General features: G+C 51.3%; 7 protein-coding genes across 7 annotated transcripts in view; 6 read left to right on the forward strand and 1 right to left on the reverse strand.

The window, feature by feature from the left end:
- Positions 1-923, forward strand: part of VTN49DRAFT_6408 (uncharacterized protein) — a gene marked incomplete at both ends in the record, with an annotated part of 2879 nt that extends 1956 nt beyond the window's left edge. Inside the window, one exon of the mRNA XM_069414564.1 lies at positions 565-923. Coding sequence (XP_069265797.1) covers positions 565-923 — 359 coding nt within the window. The remainder of the gene's footprint in view (positions 1-564) is intronic.
- Positions 924-2527: 1604 nt separating this feature from the next.
- On the forward strand, positions 2528-3415 carry VTN49DRAFT_6409 (uncharacterized protein; the record flags this gene model as incomplete). The annotated part of the gene is made up of 1 exon (XM_069414565.1): positions 2528-3415. The coding sequence occupies one exon, from the start codon at positions 2528-2530 to the stop codon at positions 3413-3415; it is 888 nt and encodes a 295-aa protein (XP_069265798.1).
- A 358-nt stretch (positions 3416-3773) lies between these two features.
- VTN49DRAFT_6410 (uncharacterized protein) lies at positions 3774-6010 on the reverse strand (the record flags this gene model as incomplete). Its single annotated transcript, XM_069414567.1, has 2 exons — positions 3774-4847; positions 4901-6010. 2 exons carry the CDS (start codon positions 6008-6010, stop codon positions 3774-3776), a joined length of 2184 nt encoding a protein of 727 aa, XP_069265799.1.
- Positions 6011-6370: 360 nt separating this feature from the next.
- On the forward strand, positions 6371-7317 carry VTN49DRAFT_6411 (uncharacterized protein; the record flags this gene model as incomplete). The annotated part of the gene is made up of 6 exons (XM_069414568.1): positions 6371-6517; positions 6724-6820; positions 6881-6907; positions 6965-6994; positions 7058-7148; positions 7200-7317. The coding sequence occupies 6 exons, from the start codon at positions 6371-6373 to the stop codon at positions 7315-7317; spliced, it is 510 nt and encodes a 169-aa protein (XP_069265800.1).
- A 37-nt stretch (positions 7318-7354) lies between these two features.
- Positions 7355-7803, forward strand: VTN49DRAFT_6412 (uncharacterized protein; the record flags this gene model as incomplete). The annotated part of the gene is made up of 3 exons (XM_069414569.1): positions 7355-7606; positions 7667-7712; positions 7784-7803. The coding sequence occupies 3 exons, from the start codon at positions 7355-7357 to the stop codon at positions 7801-7803; spliced, it is 318 nt and encodes a 105-aa protein (XP_069265801.1).
- Positions 7804-10513: 2710 nt separating this feature from the next.
- VTN49DRAFT_6413 (uncharacterized protein) lies at positions 10514-12221 on the forward strand (the record flags this gene model as incomplete). Its single annotated transcript, XM_069414570.1, has 3 exons — positions 10514-10614; positions 11552-11986; positions 12035-12221. 3 exons carry the CDS (start codon positions 10514-10516, stop codon positions 12219-12221), a joined length of 723 nt encoding a protein of 240 aa, XP_069265802.1.
- A 683-nt stretch (positions 12222-12904) lies between these two features.
- Positions 12905-14441, forward strand: VTN49DRAFT_6414 (uncharacterized protein; the record flags this gene model as incomplete). Its single annotated transcript, XM_069414571.1, has 2 exons — positions 12905-13485; positions 13535-14441. 2 exons carry the CDS (start codon positions 12905-12907, stop codon positions 14439-14441), a joined length of 1488 nt encoding a protein of 495 aa, XP_069265803.1.
- Positions 14442-15015: the final 574 nt, after the last annotated feature.

Here is a 15015-nt window from a genome sequence, read left to right on the forward strand (position 1 = left end):
CGGTGCCCCCGGCTTCGGGAATGGTTTCGGCGGTGGTAACGGCTTCGGCGGCGGCAATGGTTTCGGCGGCGGCAATGGTTTCGGTGGCGGCTTTGGTGGCTTCCGGCACAAGCGTAAGACTGCTGCCGAGCGCCGTCAGCGCCGGCAAGCCGACGAGTCGGTCCTGCGCACGCCGACAACCAAGGTTGGCGTTCCTGCCGCTAAGGACAAGCGAGAAGCTGAGCCGGCCAAACTACAACGGACGCGGTTCGTTGAGAGGCGATTCGTTTCGTGAAATGATGATGGGGTTGAATGCCATACTTAAGTTTTGATATGTTTCTGTTGCTGCTTTGAGAGTGGCACAACTGCTTCATGTAGCGAAGAGTACTTTCTTCTATTTGAGTTGAGTCCCCGGATTGGGACATTTGTATGTATATTTTAAATTTCTTTTCTTGGGTTTCTGAAGTCCTGCTGCTCCTATCATGTATCAACTGAACATACAGAACTCAGGTCGAAGGCGCCGTAGCGCTGGCCGGGGGATGACGGCAAGGGCATGATGGGTCCGGCCAAAAAGCGTCCGCTCAGTGAATGGCAGACCGGCCTTTACCAACGTTGCGCGATTCCTGAAACGGCTGTCAAACGGGGTCAACTGGCCTGAGAGGCCGATGAGGCGAGTTTACATCCTCCATCAACTGGCGTCCGCCTGGCACCCAGAGAGCAGAAAATTTTATTCTGGCCCATGCAAATCCGACGGATCCGCCAACTGGCGTACCGGCCTTGGGCTCGAAGTTTCCGCAAACGTAGCCATCCTCCCGTCGAATGCCGCGCCAACTGGCATTGCCGTGCCTCCCGCGCGTGCGCAATGTATTGTCGATTTTGCCAGCATTCCCGTTCCGTCTGGCTGTCAACTGGCCTATTCCACACAGGCGAAGAATGACGATTAATACATACGTCTTTGATTTCTCTCCACGGCTTCCTAACGATAATACTTATTTGTAGTAGCTCTTTGAGCCGTGTCATCTCACCATTTTCTAGTCAATTGATCTACCATGTACAACACACGCACGGCTGAGGCCGGCCATCTTCATGTCCTTCCCCTTGAAATCAATCCAAATCCACTGCAGGACCGAGAGATTTTGCTGACCATGATCAGTTCAAATTTGAAAAAAAAAAAAAAAAAATAAGAGTGAAGCTCAGCGACTCGAAACAGGGATCAATGTTTACCAACATGGCGACTTATCCATAACTCCTCGACGCTCTCTCTTTGACTGCCAGTCTTAGTATTTGCAATCACTTATCATGTCACTTCTCTCAGCGCTGGTTGAGCCTTTGTCCATTCTTGCCGGTGCTCTCTTCAGGGACTTTTTGGCGTTTCTCTTCTGCCCGCTCTTTCCCCCCTTCTTCGTTCTTCCCCTTTTTCCTGGGAAAGGAGATTGCCATTATCGTCACAAGTTTACTCTGCATTATCCCTCCGCCGCCTCTTCCAACACACTTCTAAATCTTTGGGCCATCAGTACGCTTCCACTGGAAGCTCTTTTGTTCACAATATTGGCATTACATTAGCTTAGCATGTCTCGAAAGGGCAAATCTGAAAGCAACAGTGCTGCGATTGCTGCTAACTCAGCGTGCACTTAACTAATAGCGAATTGCAGAAGTGGATTCAGTTGTGCGAATGCGACATGGGAGTCCGATGACGGGAAGGCTTCCATAGCCGGCCAGCTGATTCCCGACGATGTCCAGAACGAAGCAGCTAAGTAGCTGCTACAACCGGTTGCCGACGCTGATGGTTAATCGTAACGTTGTCTGAATCAAGGTCGGTGCTGGGCAATGTGCGGACTACCTTCTTTCTAAAACTAGTCCCATCGGAACGATGGTAGAGCCCGTCCCTGGAAAAGATTCTTTCCATGTCATATCATCAAATAACGAGTTATAATTGAATGCTGATATTGAATTCGATGCGTCGTATCATAGTATGCTTCTCCTCCCGAGAGAGGATAGAATACAATTGCTTCATCGATACATGACACGAAGTACTCTACGGCAGTGTCTATCATAATACTCGGAATAATTCTAAAATAGAGCAAAAGAAAGTGTACATACCCGGGCAAGGCAACTCAAACGCTACTCTGAAGGCATACTCACCTCTCTGGGAAGGCCAGGGTGAAGTTTTCGGGGTCTTCATTCCAGCGACTTTAGGTTCAACTTGGGACTAGAAGATAAGGAGGAGTTTCCATAAATACCAGATCCATCTCATTGCATGAAATTCCCTTGGCTTTGCGTCTGATCAATGAGGTTCGCTGCAGCGGGTTTTTCTGATGCTTATTTGGCTGCCTTGCGAGGCATCAATTAGGTCTAGGGTTTTTAACCTTATCTGATAAGAATCAGTAGTTTGATAAGCTTGCTGGATGCGCTCACTTTTTTGACGCGGCAGTCAAACTCGCGTCCGCCCGCGATCAAAATCCGCAATCACGCCCAAACCCAATAAATTCGTCGAACAAAAGAAAAAAAAAAAAAGCAAAGAAGAGGGGAAGAAAAATAAACCGGCAAAATGGAGCAAGGAACCGAATCCAACCCGCCTCCTGAACAGCAACAACACCAAGAAGAGCCATCTTCTAGCACCGACCAAACCATCACCGACAAGACAAAGCGCAAGAAGAAGAAACCAAAGGACAGCCTCACGAAATCCCTTTCCTTTCCCCGCCAAAACACACCCGCAAATCTCATCCGCATCCCGCCGACGTACCGCATCCAGAAACGCCCTATCCCGCGACATCCGCCGACAGCATCACCCTATGCAGACCCCGCCACAGCCCCCAAGATCGTTTACGTGGGGACTCGGACGCCGTTTATGAGTGCAGTCAAACGCGTGCAGAAAATTCTGCGGGTTGCGGAGAAGCGTGCGATTGAGGGGTGTACGGCCGCAGCGCGGAATAACAGGAAAGGGAAAGGGAAGGGCAAAGGAGGAGGGGGAACAACGACAGCAGCAGATATGGTACGGATAAAGGAGAAACTGAAGGAGGAAAAAGTTTACGTGAGGGCAACGGGAAGGGCGATGGAGAGAGCGCTGCAGTTGGGAAAATGGTTCGAAGAACGTGGGAAGGGTGGTGACGGAAACGGTGACGGGAGCAAAGGGGACGAGGAATATGAGGTGTCTGTGAAAACGGGGTCGGTTTGTGTGGTGGATGATATCGTTCCTGTTGAGAAGGAGGATGGAGAGGATGGAGAAGAAGGAGACAAAGATATCGGCGACGCCATGGACGCAAGCAGCGCTGACGGTGGAAAGACTGAAACCGTCGAGTCGAAGAACCAACGCCGGCGAAGAAGAAAGCGGCTTCGTCGGCTCCAAGCACAACGTGCGCTGCTCGAGAACGGCGTCCCGGAATCGAGAACACGATGGGTGAAGATGGTCGAGGTGGCAATCAATCTGAAATACTGATACATCGCGCCTTGGTTTGGTTTGGTTTTCTTTTTTTCTCGGATACTAGAAGATACCCATGAAGCATTGACGATACTGATTAACATCCCTTGTTCCCATTGATACAATAAGAAATCATGGTGACAATGTATATAGACCCAGAAGGAGCGCATCATGCTATGCTGTAGACAGGAAAGGAAAGAAAACATGTGAGGGAAGGACATCCAGAAATCATAACTGGATCAGCAAAAAACACAAACCAAACACCTACACCCCGTACATCCATGCCGTGCGAAAATTTCCAGCCGCAAACGAGGGATGTAGTGAATAGAACATACATGTATAATACTTTTTGTGGTATTAATTCGAGCTTATTGTATTATCGCTCGATCTTTTGCCACCCGTTAAGATAGGCCATCAACCCAACGCCGAGGAGCACCACGCCCAGCATTGATGCGTACGGCGTCGAGGTCTCGACAAGCTTCTGTCGTCGCTCTTGCAATGCCGTCATTGGACTCGCCAGCTTGTCGACCCCACCAGAAGGCCGTACCGTGTCGGCCACAGCAGGCACGGCCTCTTTCTCCTCCAGCGGCCTCGACACCGGCTCCGCCTCGTCGGTCGACTTGCGTCTGCGCTGCGCGGCATGCATCTCACGCTCGCGGCGAATCGTTTCGATCATCTCCGCCAATGACTTACGCGCGTCGACCGTTTCGCTTTCCGCCTTCTCCGCGCGCTGCTTGAAGTGCTCCACTTGCTGCCTCATTTCAGCAAGCTCGGCGACCATGTTATCCAGCCGCTGCTGCAGCTGCTGGCTGTGAGCATCAAGGACAGGCACCTTAGCGTCTTCTTCTTTTGGCTGCGGCGTGTCCTCTGCCTTGCCGATTTCCGCCTCTTTTTGAGGCTCATCCCACTTGGCCCGATCGAGCTGGTCAGCTTGTGGTTTAGAAGCAGCTTCCATCTCGCGCCGTCGTGCTTCCAGAGCAGCCTGCTCCGATTGTCGAGCTCGCTCTTCAGCAATTTCACGAGCCTCGCGCTCCCGCCGCAACTGATCTTCCAGTTCCTTGACCCGCGTGTTCTGGGCCTCCAGTTCCTTCTTTGTCGTTGACAACGCCTCCAAAAGTGACGCAATCTGACTGGAGGATTCACGAGATACAGGAGAGCCGGTCGCAGGCTTCGACTGCTTCTCCGTTTCTGACCGCTTAATTCCTCCCGGAGCATCCTGCGATCGAGACGCCACGTCTGGCTTCTCAGGTAAGGGCTGCTGTGGTGGTGGTGCCGGCGGGTCTGAGAATCGTGACATGGAGTCCAGCCGTGTCATTTTCGGTCGCCCGTTCACTTGTTTTGAACTGCTTGGTTCTTTCTTCGGCACGATGTCCTGTGATATTAACGAATGCAACAAGTCATCGGTCTGCCGAAGATCCTGAGACTGTTGTTTTGCTTGCTTCATCTCCGCCTGGGCGCTGGTCAGCAAAGCCTGCTTAATATCCTTTTTTGCGACTGTCTCACCTGTAACCGCTTGACAAGCTGTTCAATTGTCACTGGAGATTGATAGTAGTTCAATTGCCGCTGCTGCTGTAGCATGCTCATCTGCGTGCTGGTGGCACTCTGCGTGCTACGATTGCTCGACGTGCTATTATTGCGCCGCATGGCCAGATGCGAAAGCGGCTGACTGAGCGGTGATGGCAGGAGACCGCCGCCAGAGGTTGGGTCAATGTCACCAAAGTTCAGATCCCAGATGTTCGGGTTGGCACCGTAGATACCAGCATGCTCCACGCGTGCAGACACCTTGTGGTGCACGATCGTCTTCTGATCCTCGCTGACAATGTCAATACCCAACTCCAACGTATCATTTTCGCGTAATTCGTGCGGTTCCGAATCCCGATTCTCTGGTGACAACCGCTGATTGTTCACCCATGTTCCGTTCGATGATTTGATATCTCGAATCCAAATCTTGCCGCGGCGATCAGCCCAAATCTCCGCATGCTGTCTAGAAAGGACTTTGGAGTCGAAATATCCGTTCATCGGCGTCGGCGCGGTCTTTGCATTCGTTTGCCGGCCAATCCGGAGTACCTCTGGAAAGTACGGAACGATGATTTGTTTCTTCTCAAACGTTCCATTCAGAGGTACCAGAGTTAGAATGGCTGGAGGATCATTGGACCCGTTGAATCCAGGATTCAGGCCATTTGGCTGAGGAGACTGCGGCAGATGCGGCGACTGCGGACTCGGGGATGACTGCTGGATGGCCGACATGGCGGACGAAGCCGTCGACCCACCGTTCGCAAAAGGAGACGAAGAGACCGCCTGCGATCGCGCGTTGGTGACACCAGACACCGGCTCCGATTTGGTGGGCGGCCACAGGCCCCTGGACGATTTCTTCTTGGACAACGTGGTGCTATCACCGTTGGTGGCTCGCCCACTGTGACCGGTATTAATGACAGTAGAGGTAGATGATGTCGACGAAGAAGAATTCGAGCGCTGCATGCTCTTCCGGGGCATGAACATCTGCGACACGTCGTCCGCGTTCATGGAACCCAGAGGCGTCTGTCCGTTACTGGAGGAATACCATCCTAGACGAGGCGCCGATTGCACGCTGGGTGGAGAGGCGACGGCTGTCATGAGGAAAGGAGTCGAGTTCAGGGAGGCGTCTTGTTATACAGAATAGTAAAACAGGTAAATCCCCTGGAACGGGCGATCGGTCACGTCGATGCTACTTCCATAGTCAGCATGCAAGGATCATCACAAAGTGACTGGGTAATAAAAGTACCTTCAAGTCCACGGAACACACCAACTCTTACATGAACTGCAGAGGGCATGCGATTTTTTTTCTGATCAAGGACAAGAATCACGAGATTGCGCGGTTAGCGCCGACGCTGGTAAATAAAAATCCTAAACCGAGCGTCTTGTCAGGAGAAGCGACCGCTCAGGGGGGCCTCGTAATGCCGGTAAGCGACGGCTGCGAATCGACATGGAACGACGATGAAGACCGGGTCGCTGCAGAGAATTCAAGTCTCGATGAGCGGACTCTTTAACCGCAGAAATCGGCACGACACGATCATCTTCGTCAGAGTCAAGTCGCCGAAGCGCCTCATCACGGATCAACAGCCCGCCCGCCTCAAAAGGAGAGTCACGTGATTTAGTCACCTAAGCGAGTAAAAAATCGGCCGTACATTTTCCGTTTGGGGAATAGTGTTGTTACATAATTAGTTTACTGCCGTCCTTTCCCGCCTAATTATTCGGCGGGCCAGAGCCACCAGAGACGCTTCCAGAGCTTCCAAGAACTTGTAGACGACGAATTCCGATCGCTACAAGGTTGCTTTCCTTTGTTGCAGACATCGGAGGGGCGCGAGAAAATAGATTCAAAGGCAGCGAAAATGCCACCGGTTGCCGTTTCACCCCAGGGCCATGGGCCGTCGACTTGGGACAAAAGCAAGTCGTGCGACTTTTCTAGATGTTCGGAGCTTTGATGAGCTAACTGATAGGTTGCAGTGAAAATGGGTGCTTTGATGGGAGGCAGTACGTGATTTCTAGCTTTGCTGCTAGATTCCTATTCGTCCTAACCATGGAATATAGCTGTTGGGGCAATCATGGGCTTCATTGGCGGTACGTGAGTTTAAATTGCACATTGCTCTAGAACTGAGCTGATCATCAATTGCTTTTCTACAGGTGTCGCGGTGATCTTCCGACACGGTGCAGGTCCAAATGGCATTCTGCGTACATTGGGGAACTACATGATGGGATCCGGGGCGACATTTGGGTCAGTATCTACTTTCATTGTCCTGAGACCCGCTAACCACTCTGGGCGCAGTCTCTTCATGTCTATCGGTAGCGTTATCCGAACTGAGGGTCCTTACCATGAAGCCTGGCGCCGCGCGCATGGGCGGCCGATGGTGATGCTTCCTCGAGACTATCCTGCACGTCGATAAAAGGGGCACAAGCTTGTCAAATCTCTGTACACTACTGATGAACAACGGCGGCTCAAATTCCCGACGCCTGTCTGAATCAAACCAACCACTCGGGATAAGAATGATTTTAATGAAGGTCTGCATGTATATATGTATTGGCAATTCATCTCGCGACAATCTTGATTCAACTCTAGGTTCTTCGTGGACAGGACTGGCTGTAGATGGCCATTACTCTCCATCTTGCCACGTTCAATACAGACACCAGGTCAAAGTCGCTGTTGATTCCTTGAAGACTGCAGGCCAGAGACCAGTATGTTGTTCTCCATATCATGTGATAATCATGCATAGTCTTACGATATCGGATGGGAAGGAGAAAAAGCATGATCATGAGATACGAGCATCAACTTTACCGCTGGGTAAGAATGATCAAGCCCATGCAATCCATGCTCCTTCAACATGGGTGAGGCTTCAGTGTTGACTGCTGAAGGTGTCGAATCAAGACATTGACGCGAGATAAGTCAGCGACAAGACTCACCCAGCGCTGACTCCCCAGCGCAGACATCTACATCTATTGCGCTCCTCCCGCAACTTGGGACCTATACTGTTTAGTCCCTATAGAGTCTTCAATTGCATCTTGTACCATCTTCCTTGACTCAATTCAGAGACACCATTACGGATCGCAACACCTCAAGCTGGAATTGTCATCACAAAATGCAGAGCTTTAGCGATTCTTTTTGTCGTCACCTCATCTCCGTCAGACCCTGCCGTCTGCCTCTCCTACAATGATATGTCTCCTGTCCGTACCGTTGTGTGTCCATAACAAAAGGAAAACTTACCATGAGAACAACGTTGAACTAAGCTCAGTTGTCATTGGCAGTTTCGCTAGTCATCGACAAAGAGAAGAGCTCACACATCCATTGCTGTCTGCTCCAGCCTGCATAAAAGGCAATCGAGTTATGCGGCTTCTCTTGCTTCCTTTCCCCCGAGATGCTCACCCCGGGCCTAAATGAGATTGACTTTCTCAAACAGGCAAGGAGTATCTTCTACATAGTCTTCATCGAACAAGGTGACGCTTCTTTCCATCGCCAGTGGCTTGAACTGCTCTTGACCGCAGAAGATGTCTCCCATATTGTGTCAAACAATTCGCGCAACTGCTAAGCTTCTCCAGAGTCCTTGTACCGAGAGAACTTTCAGCTCTTGCAGCTCGTTCCTCTCTGCCGGCATTCATAACAGAATGTTGAAAACAGGATGGGTTTAGGATTCCGGCAATTAATACCCAAATTCGCTAATCCATAGTCTTTTTTGTTTGATGGTACGCAGTCTGTATATCAGATCTTGTTTTGCTGGGAGCTTGTTCCTGCATTGTTCACCAGAGCTGTACCTAACGGATATTTCAACCGTTGCCATATGACCCTCCGCTGCCTTTCCCCATGTTCGCCCGGATCAGGGACCTAGCGGACAAATACTTGGTCTGCGATTTTTGGGAATGCTTGATGGAAATAGCAAGCAGAGCTTCAAGTATAGCTCGAGAAAAAGGATGTGCCAAGTGGTTTGGTCGTTGATCCCCGGGTTCGTAACACACATACTAGTTGGTCTTTCGGAGAAGTTTAATAGGAATAGTTACTGTAGACGACAATGTTCTTGTTCCACAGAAGGTAGTTATTAATGTCTAGTGTTAAATGGATGATAGAAATCATCCATTTCTGACATCAGTCTCAGGAAGTTTGAGATAGACTCGAGTAGTTGGAAGAGTGAGGAGATACCACCTCCATCTGCAGGATTTATATTGCAGCATGTTGATCGTTCCTGCCTCTTATACAATAGATGGTCGTTACTTCCTTGTCGGACCGATCTTTTTGGTAGTTAATCGAGTAACCGTGGAGATGATTCAGTCTCTCTTCGGCATGGGCTTCTTGTTCGATGATTAGTCTACACTTTGGAGTCTTAGCGGGAGCCTCATTCGTCTGTCATGATTTGTCCTGAGGACATGTTAGAGCTGTAGCGCTAAAGCAACCGAACGCGCAATCCCTGTGTTGACTTTACACATGAGGATCATCACTGTTGATGGGTGAACCATCCTGCAGGCTCGTGTTCTTGCTCAACACATTTTCCTCGGCCAAGCTTAAGTATTTTGAAGATGTATCTTATTAGCATACTCGGGGTAGAGCTTCGGCAGCGTCTGAGCGCGGTGCTATGGTTCCGACTTCGGCTATGTCCAGGTCCCAGCAGTTTGGGAGAAAAAGATTGTGCAGTTCGTTTGGCTGAGTCAGACTCTTCAGGGTCGAGCATATCATGACGACCGTTTAAGTGACGGAATTCGTTCCAGCTTCGGCAAAGTTGAATACCCGAGGTATGATACCACGATGGAGGAAGGTATCGAAATTGGGCCCGCGTACTACTCGTGGTATAGCCTGAGTAGATTGGTAGTTTCGAATCGTCCACGCAAGTGAGACAACCGGATTCCAACAATTATCTTGTTAACCTTGAGCTTGAGCCTTGGTCTTTCTCTGGCAAGGACTGCTGTAAATATCGACAAGGAATTGCTGAAACAGTGCATCCTAATCACATTACAACAGTCTCAACCCTCACAACGATCTCGTCATGCATGACCGAGGTTCTCTGACCGACGTTACAAATCCAAACGACGGATGAACGTGATCTTGAACGCATCCTAGGGAGCTTCATAGGTAGATCCGATGAATGGCAGATCCCTGAACATACCGTAAAATGGGCATTGGCCGCTTTTGCGATGGTTGGACTTGACGAATCCACTGCAAGAAGTGCAACCATACCGACCGGTAAGGCATATTCATGCAAGATTCAGGAAAGCGAAAAAAAAACCGCTGCGTGCTGATCTCTGCCCCTGAGCCCCATCAGGCATCAAACCGTGACAACCGATTCAGGGGAGGTTACGGAGTACTCCGGACAGTACGAAGCCAAATCCTGAACTTTGGAGTTTTTCTCCATGGTCCTGCGAGACCGGAGTGAAAACCGTCAATCTATGGGAACCTTGCGTTCATTGTGGAGTGTCGATGATCAGACAATTCTTGCAGCTGTGCACACCGATCACATCCTTTATTACAGTACATCCTTTCTTATTGCCGGCCTATCGCTTTATTCTATGGCGATCCTGATCATTATGAACGACCAGTCCAGACTCTGACAAAGAGATCGACATGTCGATCGATAATTCGAGAACCTGGCGGGAGAGAAGGCGATGTTCTGTCAATCCTTGAGCGAACCAGGAGTCGGCCGAACGGGAGATGATTTCATCGGCGTGGACTTTGGCGACGACAAAGTAGTGGGACCGTGGGACTGGTGGGCCTCAGGCACAACCGTCTGCCCTTTGCCAGTCGGAGAAAGCACTGCAGCCACTGCCTAACCTAGCATAACCTAAGAGAAACTTCATTTCGCGCATGGCCAATCAAATCGCGTGGTGGATTGCCCCTGGAGGCAATGGTTCGCATATGGCAGGTTGGGCGTCGATCCTGGTTCCTGCGGGATGGTCACGTGGTTTTATCGATACGGATTCGGATATCGCCGCCTGCTCCCACCCACGGATTTGTTCCGTGGAGGAGGCCAAACAGTGGATTCGCCGAGAACCGGTATTGATTGTTTCTATACTGTAGGTACATGACATCTGGCAGCATGCTGTGTGTCATCGCTGCAGCAATGTGTTGGCAGACCAGCTGAAATACCCGACTAACTGCACCGGGAACCGACACGAGCTGGGTTTGAATTTTGAAATGAGCAATGCATTTGCCACCAATCAGCCGGTGCCAACAGGAGCGACATTTCCCGATTAGTCTCAGCTTCAGCGCGATAGTGCTGATTGATCCCACCAGCGGCAAAGTTTCTCCCCCAGAGTGGGCATAGTGGGAAGAGTGGGCAGGGTTCGCCCATGGCCATTCATTTTCAGCGGCCCTAACGAGTTTGACAACCCCCCGAGCGAACACAGCGGGAGATCGCTCAGAAAGAAAAACCAGGCCCGCTAATGCAGGGCCAGATTAGGCTAGAATCATGGACACCTCATGTTAGTCAGCTTCACGGTGTAAAAACTTTAATATAGACCCCCCATCGCCCCCTTGGCCCTCGCGCACTTCTCTGCCAACATCCTTCCTTTCTGCCCGGTCGCTTTGCACGCCCCCCTGCGAGGCCGACATTCGTTTGCTTTCGCGAGCAGCGCCCAATTCGTTCTTTTGAATTTGACGCCAACTTTTGACGCTCTTTCTTGTTTCTCGCCTCGACGCTAAAGTCGCAAAGCGCGATCAAGCCGGATCCGATCACTCTTCTTCCGTTTCATAGTCAGAACTTGTGCCCCATTTCGTCCGAATTTCTTTCGCGACAGTAGCATCGATCTCTCGACCGTCAAAATGAAGTTCACTGCTGCGATTGCCTCCCTCATCGTCGCCGCTGCGCCCCTGGCCGCGGCGCAGGATACCACCACGACCATCACTACCCACGAGACCATCACGAAGACCCTCATTCATGCCGTCTATACGACCTCCGCTTCCGCCACGTCGCACGCGGCCAGCCACTCTGCGTCGACGACCGCGACCGTTCCTTCGTCCACGTCCGCTTCTTCATCGTCTTCGTCGTCTTCGTCTTCTTCTGCCGCGAAGCCGTCGGAATCTGAGGACAGCGCCATGAATCTGGGAATGAATCTTCCTGCGGCGTTGGTCGCCGGCTCGTTTGCCGTTCTGATGGGCGCGCTCTAAATGCCTGCGACCCGATCGAGTGAGTCGCGCGACGAGATCGCGCCGACGCTCTGCAATTGTGGAAGTACACTCGGCTTGGACGGATGGAGTTGTGGGCCTTGGCATGTTTCGTCCCGTGGATTTCGCATCATGATTCAGTGCTTCGGATGTTATGCTCTTATCTTACCTTTCTTTCGATTCGATCGCCGTTCGCGGCACTTTTATTGATTCCCCTTTTTTCTTGAATTCACGAGTCTATATTACTTTCTTTTTCTCAGCCCGCGGCTGTTGACGGTCATTCTTACGGTCGGTTGATCGATCGAAACGGGATGAATGAAAAAGCGTGGGTGCTTTGGGAGGACATCATGAGGGATTGATTGGTTTCATGATGGAGGTGGCGACTTGTTACTTTAGTTTTGTTCTTCTCCCGCCCCTCCGGTGATGATTTATTTGTTTGAAAATACATAATTTATAACACGCATTTGATCTGTGCGGTGGTGATGCTGTACTTGCCCAATCCAACTCAGGTACATACCTAGAGAACAGACCCCTGGCGGTCAGGCACCAGGGGGTGCCGTGATTATAGTACTTTCCTGTTTTGTAGACAGTTAGGGCTTCCCATTGCTAGCCCTTATCAGAGTGATTGTTATCAACATCTCTGATTGGATGGCGCAACCACCGTCGCGTTCGCGTGTTCTTCAACAAACAAGCCGGAGCTGCCGAACCACCTGATTCTACGCGTCCATCAACAGGGATCTTGCCGTGTCCTGTCCTGTCGGGGGAGTTTTTCTTCGGCCTTGTTTGCCGACACTCCCTGACAGCTCGACAGGGTGGAATGGGCCAGGGTTGTTATCGTAGATCATCGTTTGCTTTCCATCTGACGAGAGAGCAAGAGCACATTATTGTCTAACATGGATGCTGAGATCCCTCTTCCACCGCCCAGACGCGTGTGCAGTCGTTCCCCTGAAATCACGACGGGGAACGATGCGTCGCGTCCACAGTCTTCATCACGACTCACGGACGAGTCAAGCATCCCGTCCAGTGATCCTGCTGTCTTTTCCAGTGACGATTTCCCATACTCGTCCATCGACAACTACCAGCCGTCCGCGAAGGCAAATGTGAAGAAGCGGCGGTATTACGGAACATGGTGGGGTAGCATGAAAACGAAGCGGAAGAAGAGGGCCGATTTCCAGGAGAAGCGCAACCTGGACAGCGGTGTCTGGATGGGCAGTGATGAGTCGTCGGAAAATCTACTCTCATCCGAGTCATTTAATGAGGAGGACTCCGTTCCGCATGCTTTCTCCAACGAGATCAGCACGCGATCGGCAAAGCGAGTCCAGGATTCGGCCCCGGACACCGGCAGGCGGGCCGTGCCTGGTCGGCCGGTGTTTCTGGCTTGGAATCGTCTTGTGGAGGAGCCCAAGGAGCACCGAGATGCGAGGGCATTGGTGAATGATTGTCTCGAGAGCGGCAGGGAGCGCGTCGACCTCAGGTGTGTGACCCGCGCGACAATAGAAAGAACGAGCGCTGACATATTCTAGCGGCCGCCAACTTGGCTGCATCCCGTCAGGTCTTCTTCGGCCTCTGCTACACCTCACTAAGCAGCCTGCGTTGGACTATCCGCCTGTGGATGATGATGACTACAGTCCTCTGACTCCGTCCCTCCAGTTGTTCTTGTCTGGGAACTCCCTAACGGAGCTGACCGGGGAACTCTTCGAGCTGGAGAATTTGCAGGTGCTTAGTCTCCGCAACAACAAATTGCGAGAGATTCCGTCTGGCATTCGCAGACTGACGCAGCTTCAAGAGATCAACGTGTCTGTTAACCGGCTGGAGCACCTTCCGTACGAGATGTTGTTGCTGATGCAGACGGGATCATTGCGGCAGATCTACGTGCATCCGAACCCACTTCTCCAGTTGGAGAATGCTTCTGATATTGAAACCTGGCATTACACCAATCGAGACGAGGATGGCACGCTGCGGATGAAGAAGTACGAGGGCGAGGCACCCGCCGAAGCCCAGTCTCCCATCCACATCGCCACCAGCCGAGTCCGGCGTCTGGACAGTCAGGGCAAGCCATTCTCAGGACACTATCCAAGCCACCGTGCGCCGGATGCAGTCACGCGGGTGCCATCGCTGCGCGACCTGGCACTACTGGCCTGCAGCCGATATCCGTATCTTGACAAGTTTTTGCAGGAGGAAGACCTGACGGGGTTCCCGGAACTGGTGGTGCAACTGCTCCGTCGGGCGCGCGATGTGCGTCACCAGGGCGACCAGATCTGCAGCGTATGCGGCCGGAACTTTATCGTTCCGCGCACCGAGTGGATCGAGTGGTGGGATTGCAGTATCTACGAGACCGCCGTGAAGCAGCGCGAGTCGAACGAGAAGCTGCGGCCGCTGCCATTCATCCGACGGGGATGTAGCTGGGGATGCGTGCCGGCAAGCGACTAGTCATGCATGTAATAGCTGTTTGATAATCAATTTCAATGTATATCTACCTAGGGAATCGGTAATACATTGCCGATTGTTCGAGATCTGCCTCGTCAGCTAGACCGATTGGTCAGTTTGAGACTCTTCGTCCTCAGTTGAATCAGAAACCAGTCTGTGTTGCATTGTCAGAGCAGGCGCAAAGTAATGAGTCTCTCTGTCAGATTCAAACGCTTGATTTGTCGCGCTCAGGAATTAATATCCACAATCCAGAGGTACTTTTCTCTCCATCTCAAACTATGACGCCAATGATCTCCACGATTCTCGAGACGGACGAGATGAAACTTGACATTCTCATATCATGAGAGTAGAAGCAGTTAAACTTACAAGGGATCACGGTGTTTTGCTGTGGTCCGCACACACAAAAAGAGTTATCCTCCTCATATTTGCTCTGGTAATGTACCTCCCCATGCTATCGTCGAGGTGGAGTGTCGAAGAAGAGAGGTCATTTACAATTCGATCACTGCTCTCAATATGGATTGCTGGTTCTGGTTTGAACCGGGATATGTTCTGATTCTAGGCCTCTGGCAAGCACGAA

Source organism: Thermomyces lanuginosus (assembly GCF_041956635.1).
Source record: "Thermomyces lanuginosus strain ATCC 200065 unplaced genomic scaffold VTN49scaffold_40, whole genome shotgun sequence".
Classification (NCBI taxonomy): Eukaryota; Fungi; Ascomycota; class Eurotiomycetes; order Eurotiales; family Trichocomaceae; genus Thermomyces; species Thermomyces lanuginosus.